The sequence below is a fragment of the Typopeltis vanoorti genome, chromosome 16, assembly GCF_054136105.1.
Source record: "Typopeltis vanoorti isolate ZY-2024b chromosome 16, IOZ_Tvanoo_1.0, whole genome shotgun sequence".
Classification (NCBI taxonomy): domain Eukaryota; kingdom Metazoa; phylum Arthropoda; class Arachnida; order Uropygi; family Thelyphonidae; genus Typopeltis; species Typopeltis vanoorti.
The window spans coordinates 97,564,934-97,579,731 of record NC_143564.1 but is presented as its reverse complement, the minus strand read 5'-3'; the positions used below and the strand labels follow the sequence as shown (position 1 = coordinate 97,579,731).

Sequence of the window (14,798 nt, the reverse complement as noted above, 5' to 3'; positions counted from 1 at the left end):
AACCCATAGTGGTTCCCTCGATCTGTTTGTAGAACAACTAGAATTGATGGCAACATTTTCTTGGAAGAACAAAATCCTCCCCCATTCCCCATCCATCTCTTCAGGACTTCAGAAATGCCTTTATTTATAACCAAAACTGTCCTCTTTTGCAATATTTTAAGAGAGAAATTATAATACTTCATGTCGAGTGGTTAGTGTATCTGCTCTCCATCCAAAAGACTGCAGGTTTCTCGTAATTGTCTGTGAAAATACTAGTGGGCAGTAGATGGCATTGGTGTAGATGATGCAGTTTGCTATAGTTGATGGATTTGAGTGGTGGAGGCAGAAAGTTGTAGAGTAGGTGGCTCTCTCGATGAGTCTTTGGACTCCTTGGAGGTGTCACGTAATAATAATTAATTATAATAATTAAAAAAAAAATAATAGAAACTGAAATAAAATACACCAAAGAAAGCACCTGTAACAAATGCAGCAAGCTTTGTATGAAGTGGTGCAAGATAAGGGGAGGCTTTTCCTGATTCACTGTGTCTGTTACGATGCATGCGACAAGAATTTTTCTGCTTTGGCCAGTCGAATACCAGATCTACTGATTTGGACAAAGCCAAATAACACACTGAATCATTGAATACTGAAGCAAAACCAAATATTTGGTGCATCCTTACTTATTATACTACACATAACATACTACATGTTAATTAAAGAAATTCCATTATAAACAATGTATAATCAAAAAGGTTTTGATTAAACTTTCTATAAAGGAATAAAAGATGTTAGCTGATTTTTTTTTAACTGGAATTTATTTAATAAGATGAACAACAACTACCATAGAAGCTTATTTTCTTCAGCCTATTTTTCAGCCCAAGATGTATAACATTGCACTTTGTCACATTGAACTGCCAGTTGTTAACCTTTGCTAACATCAATTTTTTTTTTTTTTCTCATCATCCTGCAGAATCTTCACGTTACCTTTATTAACTGTTATCTTTCCCCTCAGATGTTGGCGATAATTTTTTTTTTTTTGGGGGGGGGAGGAGACATTTCTATGGATGATTTGATTATTTGAGGGGAAAACTCTTTTAGTCACCTGCTTTCTTGACTCTTTCTACTATACACTGCTTTAATTTTTGTGATATCATGTTAAATATTCAGGTTTTCTTGCAATATCATGTTAAATATCTTTGCAAAGTTCTGTAATAACATGGAATAAGATTCAAATAAGAACAAATATGAATATGTATAATATTCATATTTGTTCATTCCAGTTCTGCTCTTAACCATCTTTTCTAATATGTAACCATGCTTGGGATATTGATTGGTCTTTAATTTGCTTTCTGTCTTAGAGTCACTTTTATCTAAAGGAAGTTTCTTTTCACTCCCTTTGTCAGTGCTGAAACTGAGGCACTGTCAATTTTTTTGCAATTATTTGTAAACACATGGGCTGATATTTCATTTGGTCATAACCTTTCATATTGACATTGAGATTGTATAATATCCTAAGTATCTTTAGTTCATTTACCTCTGTTATCACATTAGTTGCAGCCCAGTTGGCCGAGTGATTAGCATATTGGCTCTCAATCCAAGAGGCTTGAATCCCTTCGGGGACATGGATGTTTATGACTGTCTTACTATTTGTGGAAAGGGTATCTGTGATCTGCTAGCAGAAGGCTTTACTCCCAGTGAGGTATAGGAGTGACCAGTGACATCACGTGAATAAGTAACTATCACTTTAGTCTCAGTTACATCAATCACTGCATTGTATCCACCTAGAAGATACATGTTATTCTAGATACTCAGCAATTCAGCTATTTCATCTGCTTCTGACAACTTCCTATCATCCACATTCAGTTAAGATTATAGTCCCAAAATCATTCATCCTTTTATTCACCATGAGGTAAAAAAACACTTTATTCCTGTGGCATGCTGAGACAGTTTCCTCTCATAATCTGATTTTGTCTTTATTATGCTCTCATGCTTTTGTACTGCAGATCATCTTGCTGATCAAAAGTTTTCTTTATATGCCTCCTCTCGTAATGATTTTTTAAACAAAAACTGCTTAATGTCTCTATTTATTTGACTTCCATCTGATTATCTTTTTAACTCTGGATATGAAGTTTGATACTGCTTCCCTGCTATTACATCATTTTCTGTTCACTGCAAACACCGAAGTTTGTTTGCTCCTATTAGTTGATCATAATCACAATTTGTGTATTTTCACATGTACATTGATTATCTTCTTAACTGAAAATTACATGTTTAGAGTAATCACTGTGTTTCTCTCTCTCTCTCTCTGCACCCCTCCCTTTAATAATTATTTTCTTGAGCATCTTCATGGAGTCGAACACTAACTGTGAGAGGGTACTGCTAACCATCATTTCCACAATAACTATCATACTTCCTCTGCCAATACAACACATTTCAGTTAAATGGCTTCACAATTTAATTCACAGATGAAAAAAAATATACAAAATTGGAATTTTAATTTACTGAGAGGGAGGATGCTACATCTCAGCAACTAGCTTTTTATTAGTCGGAGTGTCATTGCTACATTTAAAGTCTATTATTTGAGAGGAAAGATTGTCTATGTTCACTAGGCATCTACAGATGCCGTATGGTCACTCCGATGCTCGATGATGTTCCACACTAGGCCGCACCATGTAATCCTGTTGTTTGCCCTTCTGGCAGCCTTAACTCTCTGAAGATCAGTCACTCCACACACGCCATCCATCCATCTCATTGATGGTCTACCCCTGCCTCTTTTTCCAGGAACTTTACCTTCTATTACTGTTCTTAGAAGTCCTCCTTCCATCCTTTCTATGTGTCCAAAATATTTAAATTTTCTTCTGTCAATATCCTTAAGGAGCCTTAAAGTTCTACTAATCTTTTCTAACACTTATTTGAGAGGAAAGATTCTCTGTCTGTGTTCACTGGGCATCTACAGATGCTGTATGGTCACTCCGATGCTTGATGATGTTCCACACTAGGCCGCACCATGTAGTCCTGTTGTTTGCCCTTCTGGCAGCTACATTGTGTCATTGCTACATTTAAAGTCTATTATTTGAGAGGAAAGGATTAGACAAGCTAGTTTTTTTTTTTTTTCAAGCCATAAAAGCTACACTGTGATATGAGGCCATAACTTTGACAGATTTTTGGAAATGTTTTAATATTACAAGAAACATTGCTGAATCATGTCTTGAAGTAACTGCTAGCAGTATGAGAGCTGTGTGGTGGTATGTTTTACCACATTGTGGGAATGATTTCACTAGTGTTGAATCACAAATTAAAATATTTCTGAAGACATTGTAGACATTCGGAAAGGTCTTGGATTTGAAACTGGATACTGACAATATGTGCAGATACATTGATTCACATTCAAGTTACCTAGATAATGAAATGAAATTCTCATGGAGATGGATCAACATGAAGAAGAGGAAGATATATTAGATGAAACTGTTGCTGAAGTGGATACAAAAGAATTATCATTAAATGAGCTTTTGACTTTTATCAAGAAAAATAGACAATGTTTCCAATTTTCATTCATGGATGCTGATTCCAATAGTGAAGCATTAAAGTTCAGCAAGCATTGCAAAGAAAATGAAGAAAAAATCCATGCAAACTACATTGTTTAAATACATTTTATCTTAGAGGCAGATCAAGCAGGTATCAGACTTGGCAACTACCCAGGGAGCGTCAACTTTTCCAAATGTGGAAATGATTTAAAAAATTTTTTGACTATTCCTATTTCCATTTCATTGGAAGAAAGATTTAAACAGTATGGTGCTGTTGTATATGGAATAACAAGTATTAAATAACATCGATACTTCAAAAATAATTGATGAATTTGCCTAGAGGAAAATCCTGGTTAAAATGTATTTACTTTTTATTCCAACTTATATATTTTTTCCCCTGAAAATATTTTATTTAGATTTTATGATAATTTTAATTTTTATATTGTTTTATATATTTTATGCCTGATGTTATTATAAAGGAAATTTATTGCAATGTTTTAAAACATTGCAATAAATATTAAATATAAAAATATTAAATCACATATTATGTGTGTTTATTTTTTTGTTATAGTGAAGCTCTAGTTCTCTTTGTAGCATATACATATATAAACATTTTTTAGGGGCCAATAAATTTTACTGCTAGGATTCCCCAGCTGGCTTAATCTGCAACTAGTTTTTCCAAATAAAAACTCATGTTCAATTATCAACAATAAAAATCTTCGCTACTTTTTCATTTTATTTTAATCTTTTTTTAATTTTCTGTATGCATTAATTAGTATTTCTGGTGAGCTTTCAAATGATGCATAATTATTATTATTATTTTTTTATAGACCCAGTGCTGTGTCTGTTTGGAACACATTACACTATAACACATTATAATAATATTTTAAACAGTGTGTTTTTTTGCACAGCACAGAACTTTTTTGGCACCTGTTAACTGCACTATGTAAGGTATTATATAGTGCTTTATTAATTTGATGGGGGAAAAGTATTTAATTCCGTAAACATCACAGTCCCACCCATCCCCATGATCATCACCAACTCCTAGGTTAAGAAGCACTGTCTTAATATTTTAAGCATAGAATAACTAATTTAATTTTGATGTATGTATTATTTTTTAAAATATTAAAAACACTGATATTTTACTATGGCACCTTATCACAAGCATCCGGATGCCATACCTAATGTGTTTTTGAACTAGACAAGACTAGTCAGCTTGATTAAAATGGTGTTAATCACTTTGACACTAGACAGATTTTATGTAATAATAAATCATGTTTAATTTTGTCAAATCAAACAAAAAAAATAGGGCCTATGTAGATCAGAAGTCGCATTTGCACTCATGGCGCTTGGCTGCAATGAAAACCTTGGGTTCGAATCTCTAGTCACCGACTAGAGGAACATTTTCTAAGCCTTTTCTTGACCAGTTCCTGAGTTAGTCGGTCTCTGGCACTGGCAAGTGGGTGTTTTCCTCCTGGAAACTTGGGATTTTCATACCATAAACTCAAGAAAATAGGCCATCAAATATTATTTTCAGACATTAAAAATAAAAAATTAATTAATCTTAAATTAATTTTAATTTAAAATTCCTATGCGAGAACAAAAAGGTGTTAGCTGATTTGATTTGCTTTAATTTTGTTACTTACATGCTTAATTAAAATACAAAAATTTTAATAGAGTACTCTACATGTTTTCGTTTCTTCACTGCAAAATAGAGCTTTTTATACCTCAATACTTAATACAGCATACCAAATAATTGACAGAACTCCTACACTAGATAAATTTTAAAAAATTTATTACTCCCATACACGAAAGGCAGAAGAGCCTATATCAAACAAATCCCATGTATGGGCAAGGGTTAGGAGTAGAGTAATTTGTTGATATTCTTCTTGAACTGTTGTAGGTTGTAGTCCTGTGGAAATGCTTTTTGGGGAGGCTGTTCCACAGAATTGAGGTGGAAAAAATGAAAGATGACTGGGAGTAGCAGGTTCAGTGAGTGTGCAGTTTGACTTAGAATGAATGTTGAGCATCTGTTGCTCAAGTTTCTGTAGAGCTGGCAGAAATGGGAAGCATAATGTATGCTAGTTCTGCTGAACAGTGGCCATAAATATCTGTAGATATCTATCTGTGGGATAGCGGTTAAAGTGAGTGTGTAAGAGATAAGTCATTATAGTCATAGGAGCATGAGAGCAGTATTTTAAGGTTGGTTCAGATTTGAGATTTATACAGAGCAAGTGACTGTTTGGGAGAGAAGTACTGTCTTGACCAGAAAAAAATGCACACTATTTTTGAAAGCTGATGATGCTATAGAAGTGATATGATTGTGTCAGGAAAGGTTTAGATTAAGAATTAGTAATCTTTTGTGTGTGTGTGTGTGAGAGAGAGAGAGAGAGAGAAAACGAGCAAATCAGTGTTTTTGGAAGCATTGAAATTGACTAGGTTGCTTTCATTTCATCAAGAATATTATGGAGATCAGTGTTCAGGGCACTTATTACAGATGATCTTGAAGCTTGAGATGTTTGAGCACTGCAAGACTTGTCATATGAGTAGGATGAATGTGGTGTGCTAGCAAAACTATGAATAGGGTTTGCAGTCAAAGAGAGAGCAGGTCATTTATATAAATCAGGAAGATGGTGGGTGAAATGACAGAGTCCTGAAGGACACCAACATTGACAATAAAGTCTGAAGAGCAAACACCATCCATCATTACACACAAGGATCGATCTGCAAGAGAATTAGTAATCCAGTAAGCAGTCCCAATGATGGTAACTTGTTGAGAAGTGGTTGATGCCAGACACTGTGAAAAGCCTTGTAGATGTCAAGAGTAATGACCTGCGTGTCTCCAAACCTTTCCATGGAATGAATCCACATGTGTGTGTGACTTAGGCAAGAAGATCTTCTATGGATCCATACTGGTGGTCACTCATTATGTAGCAGTTATCAAAGTGTTGAAGTTGACTCTTGGTAATCTTTATCATTACTTTAGACAAAATTGATGTGAGAGCAGTAGGTCGATAACTTGAGGGATAATTTTTATCTCCCTCCTTTTTTTTTTTTTTTTGAGAACTGGTTGTATGTGAGCTTTTATCCATGTTGTAGGGTGGATGTCAGCAATGATAAAGAACATTAGTTAAGGTGCAGATCTCTTGAGCACAGTGGATGGCATTCCATCAGGACCAGCTGCCTTTGTGGTATCCAAGTTATGCAAGATTCTTCTGATGTCTTTTTGGCAGAAGGTCACAGGAGACATGAGATGCAATGTTCTGTGCAAAGAAGGAGGTAATTTGCCACAGTGATCTATTGAGAAGTTGGAAGAGAAGAATGAAGCCAAGACACAGCCTTGTTTATAGGTGATGTTACAATGCTACTCTTAGGGTGAGATATAGCACAAATGGACAAAAGTTGCACCCAACAACTTTAAAGGACCAGAAAGCATGACTGCCAGTGGCACAAGCAGCAAGTTTTCTATATTTATCCTTGTTGAATTTAGACTTTGCTCTTTTAATTGTAAAGTGTTGCTGACAGCTGTGTAGGCCGTGAAGGAAGCTGGTGTTTTGGTCTAAAGCCACTTGCAATAGGCTGTTTGCATTTCTTGGACAGCCTTGTCATACTTCTTGGAGAACCATGGCTAAGATATGGGTTGGGAAATTTGAACAGAGTAAGGATGAAAGGTTTAATTCCAGTATGGATTATTTGTGTCCTGTCTCAGTATTGTTAAATAGAAATTCTGGGTGTGTGCGTGTATACACACACACACACACACACACACACACACACACACACACACACACACACACACACACACACACCATGCCTCTACAATTTTACAGATTACTAAAATTCATAAACTTAGAACACCAGTGTAGTTAATAGAAGATAGATTGGTTAGTGTGACATACAGACTAGCCAATCATTGCAAAATCATTATCACAGGAAGCAGAGAAAACACAATACATTTCCTGTCCTGCATCTAAAAGAAAGATGCTTTGACATTGATTCTTATTTACTAATTTACTCCTTAATGATGTACTAACTTTAAAAATGGCTTATTGGATATAATGTTCTTTTCTCCAGGGGTTCCCTGCTCCTTCATCTAAACCTCTCCACTCTAACTTCTGGAGAGATTAGACCCAAAAGGTATCAAACATCGTTGAAATCCTCCATCTTCTTACACATAAATTTATTTACAGTTTAGCTCCATGGCCCAAACATGCTAAATTTTTAACATAGCTAAATAGTGTGCACCCTGGAATCATTTTTATATGTTTTTACCCTTTTTACTTTTATTGGAAAATAAATTAACTAGTCACTAGAGGTAAACTGCTATTTACAGTCTGCAGAAATTTCTTCACACTAACAAATATATATGATGTCTTTTTTACATTTTCTGTCCCACCCAACAATATGGTGTTCTTGAACTAATCTTTGTCTTACTGAAACAGCTACTTCATAAAGAACCAGCCTTTCTAGAAAGAGCATTCATTTTCATTGGCTACAATCCATATAAAATTAAACATAATAATAACCCATTATCTCCAGTTCCTTATCATCATATAGAGACTATATCAATGCAGTATTGATATGAGGACTCTCAATTTTTTTTTTAATGATCAAACAGTTCTTTCATACCTGTTAGGAAACTAGTGTTCTACCCAGACATCCATACAATTCCACATAGCTGCATGCTGTTTCCTTCAGGCATTCCAGATGTTTTTTCTCTATTCAAAGGGAAGAATATCACAAATATATAATTTATAATAGTAAAAATTAATTATATTGGTTTTAGTCAACTATGCTATAATGTTGGAAGACCAGGACTTAGTGTCTGGTCAGCAAACATTGATTTAAAGAGATTTGTCTGCCTAAATAAATTCTGATTGGTGACAATGTCATTTAGAAAGGTAATAACCAGTCAGAATATGATTACATTATAAATAAATTATTATTATTATTATTACGGGTATCTCCATGGAGTCAGTAGACTCATCGCGGGAGATCCAAACTAGCAAAACAATATCTGTCATATCTCTTCTTGAATTCATTTACAGACGAAGAGCTCACAACTAAGTCAGGCAATGAATTCCACTCATTCACCACCCTCCAGGCAAAAAACCTTGTTCTGACACCTTTGTTAACCACACTCTTCTTTAATTTCCAGAGATGACCTCTTGTTCTTCCATCACTATCACACAGCTGAAACATTTCCCCTGCATCAATCCTATAAAAACCTTTTAGTAATTTGAATGTTTCTATCATATCCCCTCTTCTTCGCCTATCAACCAATCTCTGCAATCCACAAGCTCTCAATCTATCAATGTAGGGAGCATTTTTTATATCACTCACCAACTTGGTCACTCTTCTCTGAACCCTCTCCACAGCCTCCTCATCTCCAAGGAATCCAGGTGACCAGACCTGAGCACAGTAATCCAAATGTGGAAATGCTTTATAAAGGGGAATAATAACCTCTTTATCTCTGGATGTCAGTGTGTTCCTCAACAACCAAGTAATCCTATGTGCAATCTTGGACACCTTAGCAATGTGTCCTCTGAACTTCATCTCCCTATCTACCAATACCCCTAAGTCCCTAGCCTCATCAATCTCTTGGAGTACCTTTCCATCGATGTAGTACACAGCTGGTAATCTTTTAATCCCAAAATGCACGACTTTACACTTTTCCACATTGAACTGACATCCATTTTCTTTTGCCCATTTTACCAGCTTATTTAAATCCTCCTGCAAACTTTCAACATCAGCTTGATTTTTTATTGCACTACACAACTTTGCATCATCAGCAAACAACTGAATATCTCCCTTTAAGCCGTTTCCTATATCATTTATATACAAATTAAACATTGGCCCAAGCACAGAGCCCTGAGGCACACCACTGGTCACCTGCCTCATTCTGGACTCGGCTCCTCCATACACCACCTTATGGTATCTCTCCCTGAGCCATTCTCCTATCCATATCACCAATTTAATATCCATTCCCATCTGCTCCAATTTGCGTAACAGTGTTCTATGGGGTATCCTGTCAAAAGCCTTAGCAAAATCCAGAAGTACCACTGTGTAGCCAGTTCCTTTGTCCAACTCAGATGTTATTCTATTATGAATAGTTAATAGATTGCTAAGGCAGGATCTACCTTTAACAAAACCATGTTGGCCTCTATAGAGTATCATATCCTGATCCACCCATTCTTGAATTTTGTCTTTAACTAACTTTTCCAATATTTTTACCACTACTCCTGAGATGGTGATTGGTCTGTAATTCAATAATGCAGTTTTAGAGCCACCCTTATGCAAAGGAACCACTTTGCCTAACTTCCACTCCCTAGGGACCATACCAGAGTTCAAACTTAAGTTAAATATCCAGGTGAGAGGGGTTGACAATTCATTTGCACATTCACGCAACACCCGAGCTGATATTCCATCTAAGCCTACCGCAGTGTTTGCATTTAAGTTTTGCAATATATTTAATACCTCTGATTCTTTAGCTTCAATTCTCACATTAGGTATTGCTGTAGGTATAGAGATATCCTCACTTGGGTGATAGACTTTTGAAAAGTGATCACTCAGTAACTCGACTATTACATCTGATTTTGTCACCTCAATACCATCAGCACCCACTAAGGTTATCCTTCTGAAGTCATTCTTCCTCTTACTTGCCACATAGCGGAAGAACTCTTTGGGATTACCCTTGATCTCTTTGGCTAAGGTCTTCTCATAATCTGATTTAGCTTTTCTTACTATGCTGGTAACCTTCCTAGCTTGAGCCTTGTACTGCTCATGGGTGTCCTGATCGCCTTTCTCCTTGTAAATTCTCCATAACATTTTCTTTTTTTGCAGTTCAAGCTTGATACTACTGCTCATCCATCTAATGCCTGCCTTGTTTGACCTCCTAACCATGGGGACACAATCTGATATTGCTTTCCTCAGATACCCGCTGATTTTATCCCAAGCACTGCTAACATCTTTCCCTTGCAATATGTTCTGCCATGGGATGGCTGCAAGCTCACTCCGAAGCTTGTTATAATTGCCTAACCTGTAGTTCCGTACATACCCCTTCTTAATAGAAAAATCCACAGATTTTGCAACCTCCCAAGTCAATACCACATGATCGCTTTCACCAACTGGAGGTAACGAGGACACCTTACTTATGCATATAACCTCTGAACCAATAACCAGGTCCAACACTCTCACACCACGTGTCCCTTCAGTTACGTGCTGTTTCAAGTAATTATCTCGTAGAAGATGTATGAATTCCATTTCCTTTTTGCTATGTGATATTTCCTCCTTCCAATTGATATCACCGTAATTAAAATCCCCCATAATAATCACCAAGCCTTCACTCATTGCACTAAGTTGCTGATGCATGAATTCAATATCTATTATTAATTAGATAGATTGAAATATTTTCTTAAAATTGTTCTTGCAGTAAAGGAATCCCTTAACTATGAACGAAAAATAGCAGCATTTGATTACTGTGTAGAGGTGGAATGTCCTAATTATCATGGCCCAAGATTTGATCATGAAAAGAGGGGACATATAATACAGGTAGAATATTAAATATATATATATATATATATACACAGGGTGTTCGGGATAAATTTGACAGTTTCGTAAGGAAAAAGAAAATCTTCTTTGTATCTATTAAATTTAATGAATTGACAAAAAAACATTACAGGCAGAGTTAATTACAATACTATCAACAAGATTTACTCAAAATAACCACCATTAGCATCGATCACAGCTTCAATTCTGCTTCGGAACCTCGAACAAGCTGATGCTACAGTCTCCCTGGGAAGGGCCGCAAAAACTGTTTTAATTTTATCCATTAACTGGGCTTTTGTATTACTGGAAGTGTGATTGGTGTCTTTTTCAACTGCACCCCATACAAAATAATCCATGGGGTTAAGGTCTGGGGAGTTTGGAGGCCAAACATTTGGACTGGTGAAGTCGTAGAAATTTTCAGACAACCATTTTTGACTTTTCCCAGAGGTGTGGCAAGGGGCCGAATCCTGCTGCCATACATACGGCCTACCATTGGCTACCCTTGTTATCCAGGGCTTGACTACAGTTAGCAATTCCACGAACAAAGCCCGAATTCCAATGCCAGGGTTCTTCAACACCTGTTCCTGCAGATTTGCGAGGAATTCTGCTGTACGAACGCAATCAGATCGTCTGCTAGGGATCTTTCTTCTTGCTACATCCTCGTAGTCACCATTGCAAGTCTCTAGTTCATGCCTGATTGTTTTTACTGTATTCAGGGAGCATTGGGCAGCAGTCGTAATATCCTTATTTTGATGGCGGGCACGAATCATCATGATACAAGTTATTCTCTTCCATGATTCAGGTGGGTTCCAGCTATCCATCCTTTCTGACATCTTGTATATGAATGAAGAAGGGTCCAAACTTTTAAATGAAGAGAAGTGTGTGTTAATACATGTAACTTACGGAAAAATATAATTAATTATAAATATGTCAAATTTATCCCGAACACCCTGTATATATATTCCTATTTATATATACTGACTTAGATCCGAGAACTAGAAATAACAATTAAATTTATTCAAAACGTAACATGTTTCATCTGATTGTCTGATTTCTTCAGGCGTGGGAACAGAGAAAGCAAATAAAAAACACTATAAGAAACATCGTATCACTATAAAAACGACTATTATGAAATTCAGTTAGCTTTGAGCTGTAGCTACAGTCCGTGTTGAAGTTCTATTGTTGGGCATCTGCGTGCGTCTGACTTCACGAGTGTGCCAATATCGGATAGCAGAGCTGAAAGAGTCCGGTAGATTATAACTAAGGTTATTATTTATATGATGTAGGTTTATAACAATTTTCTTAGACTCGACTATGTGGTGCCTCGCCTCATCACGGCATATATGAAGGTTTGAAGTTGTCCAGTTTATCTCATGTTGACGGCCTTCATCATTTATGTTTACTGAAAACAGTACATGGCTTGACAGGGCACTTGCTCTAGACGTAGGAGGATGGATTTTTCCATTTGGCATTAGTATTGTTTCCTGCAGTCACACGTGATTTTGTACACTCCTGGGAATTGTAGATGGTTGTGGGAAACTAGAGGTAAACTGCTATTTACAGTCTGCAGAAATTTCTTCACACTAACAAATATATATATATATATTTTACTTAAAAAACAACACATAAGAAGTTAATACATTTTTAGGATATATAAAAAAAACTATGCTTACACAATACCACATTATGTCATGAAAAATGGAGACAGTATTATGTACAGACACAATTGCCATTCTTATTTGGTATGTTTGCCTCAGAGGCTATAATTTGGAAGGTTTCAAAAAAAGGATATATATGTGGAACTGTAAGGTAGATGATTATGGAAAGCACCAGAGTCATATCTCTCAATACCATAGATGATGAACTCTAAGGGAAAGGAATTGATAGAGCATAGTAGTTGGTTGAAGCATATCTAACACAAGTAATGTTTACACTATATACTATAGTCAGACAAATAAGGTAGAAGTGAGATGGAAGAATGGTGAAATTAGACAACCGTGTGATAGGGGAAAAATTGCTGTTGTGGAGAAGCTATAAAGTAGAAGTCAAGGACAGATTCGTGAGGGGTATCAGATTTATGCAAGGAAAATGACAAGTATGATATACTTGTATGGTTACTCAACATTACTAGGTTGCTTATCTTCTTTTTTTTATGGTAGTTCATTAATTGTTTTCTGTTATCAATTTCCTGATGACTGCTGGAGTATTGTAGTCATCTGTACTTTCACTCTTTTTCCTGTACATAAATGACCCTCTCTTACTGATTTCAAATCCTAGCCACAACTGTAAAGCTGCCTTGCAGAAGTCCAACCCCACCTTATCCACATGAGGTGGAAGTAGCAAGAAGTAGGGGATTGCTCTGTAGGATGAAGTACCAATACAGTAGCATGACAGTTTTCTTTTGTCTAATTGTTATGTCAAACCCTGTAGAAAACCTTGATTCATGCAATGTGGATGTTTCTTGTAAACATCCACATTGCATGTTTACAAGAAACAAAACTAAATCAAAATCTGAAGCTTCAAATCAAAGGCTATTCAACATTTAAGGAAATACAGACTGGATTGTTCTAGCGTAGGTCTAGCTATACTCTTACAGACCAAACAGATTAAATATAAAGAAATTGTATCAATTACATACAGCAATATAAATAGTAACATAGAGGCTCAAGCAGTCAAAATATTTCTACCAAAACACATTATTACAATAATCAGTGCATATCACCCAGATAACATAGATATAAACACAGTGCTACTTAAGCAACTAAGTCAGTGTTTATCATATCACCCAGATAACACAAATATAAACACAGACCTACTTAAGCAACTAAGTCAGTCTCAGATACAAAGAAAGCCCAACTTGGGGCTCCTCACAACTAGATTGGAAAGGAGCACAAATAGAGGACATAACTGATGATCTAAACCATATCTCTCAAAAACAACAGGTACAGAATCAGCATTAGACATCACAACAGTAGATTATGAAACTGCAAATCTTACCTAGTGGAAAATGCCATCAGTGATCATAGACCTATTATCACAACCATTAATTTACAATTAGACCAAAAACCACAAACAAAGAGATCTTGGAACTTCAGAAAAGCAAATTGGCCTAAATGCACACAGCCATTAGAAAGTCCACACGGTTAGCCTAGTGGCTTTGCGCTTCACAACCATATGCCTGGGGAAGAAGTGTCCCACGTTCGATTCCCATCGAAGACGTGAGGAACTTAAGGATCTTCCTCAGGCATAGCCAAGTTAGCCGGTCTTGGGCGCAGGCAGTAGGGTTTTTTCTTCCAGTTTATCTGGCGTTTTTCATCCCGCAAGCAGGCAAACCGGCCCTGTGAACATGCACTTCTACAGCCAAAAATATATCCCACCCCAGCGGCAGACTAGGCGACAAGTCGTTAGGAGTGATACAAGTATTTGCATCTAAGTAACACGCGGACCCTGCATAGGAAGCAGGAATAACGTGTTGTGAAAGAAGACACATAGCCATTAGAAACTATTGCACTTACACACCTACTAGTGATCAGCAACTACTAGAATTAACTAACAACATATAGACAGCTGCAGAAAATTCAATTCCCAGAAGACACAGGAAAAACAATTGGGTTCCATTTTGGAAAGATCATAATATCAATGCTATGATCACTGAAAGAGATATTCTCAACTATTATCAATGAATAGTTAAAATAATACAGAAGAAAACAGAGAGAAGTTGATAGAATTAACTAAAAAAAATTAAAG

At 36.2% G+C, this 14,798-nt stretch overlaps 1 protein-coding gene across 4 annotated transcripts in view; it reads left to right on the top strand.

The window, feature by feature from the left end:
* Positions 1 to 14,798, top strand: part of LOC150098208 (non-canonical pre-mRNAs endonuclease FASTKD5, mitochondrial-like) — a 120,975-nt gene that overhangs the window by 19,870 nt on the left and 86,307 nt on the right. For all 4 annotated transcript variants that reach the window (XM_090406300.1, XM_090406299.1, XM_090406301.1 and 1 more), the window contains exon 2: positions 10,936 to 11,054. In XM_090406300.1, coding sequence (XP_090262426.1) covers positions 10,936 to 11,054 — 119 coding nt within the window. The remainder of the gene's footprint in view (positions 1 to 10,935; positions 11,055 to 14,798) is intronic.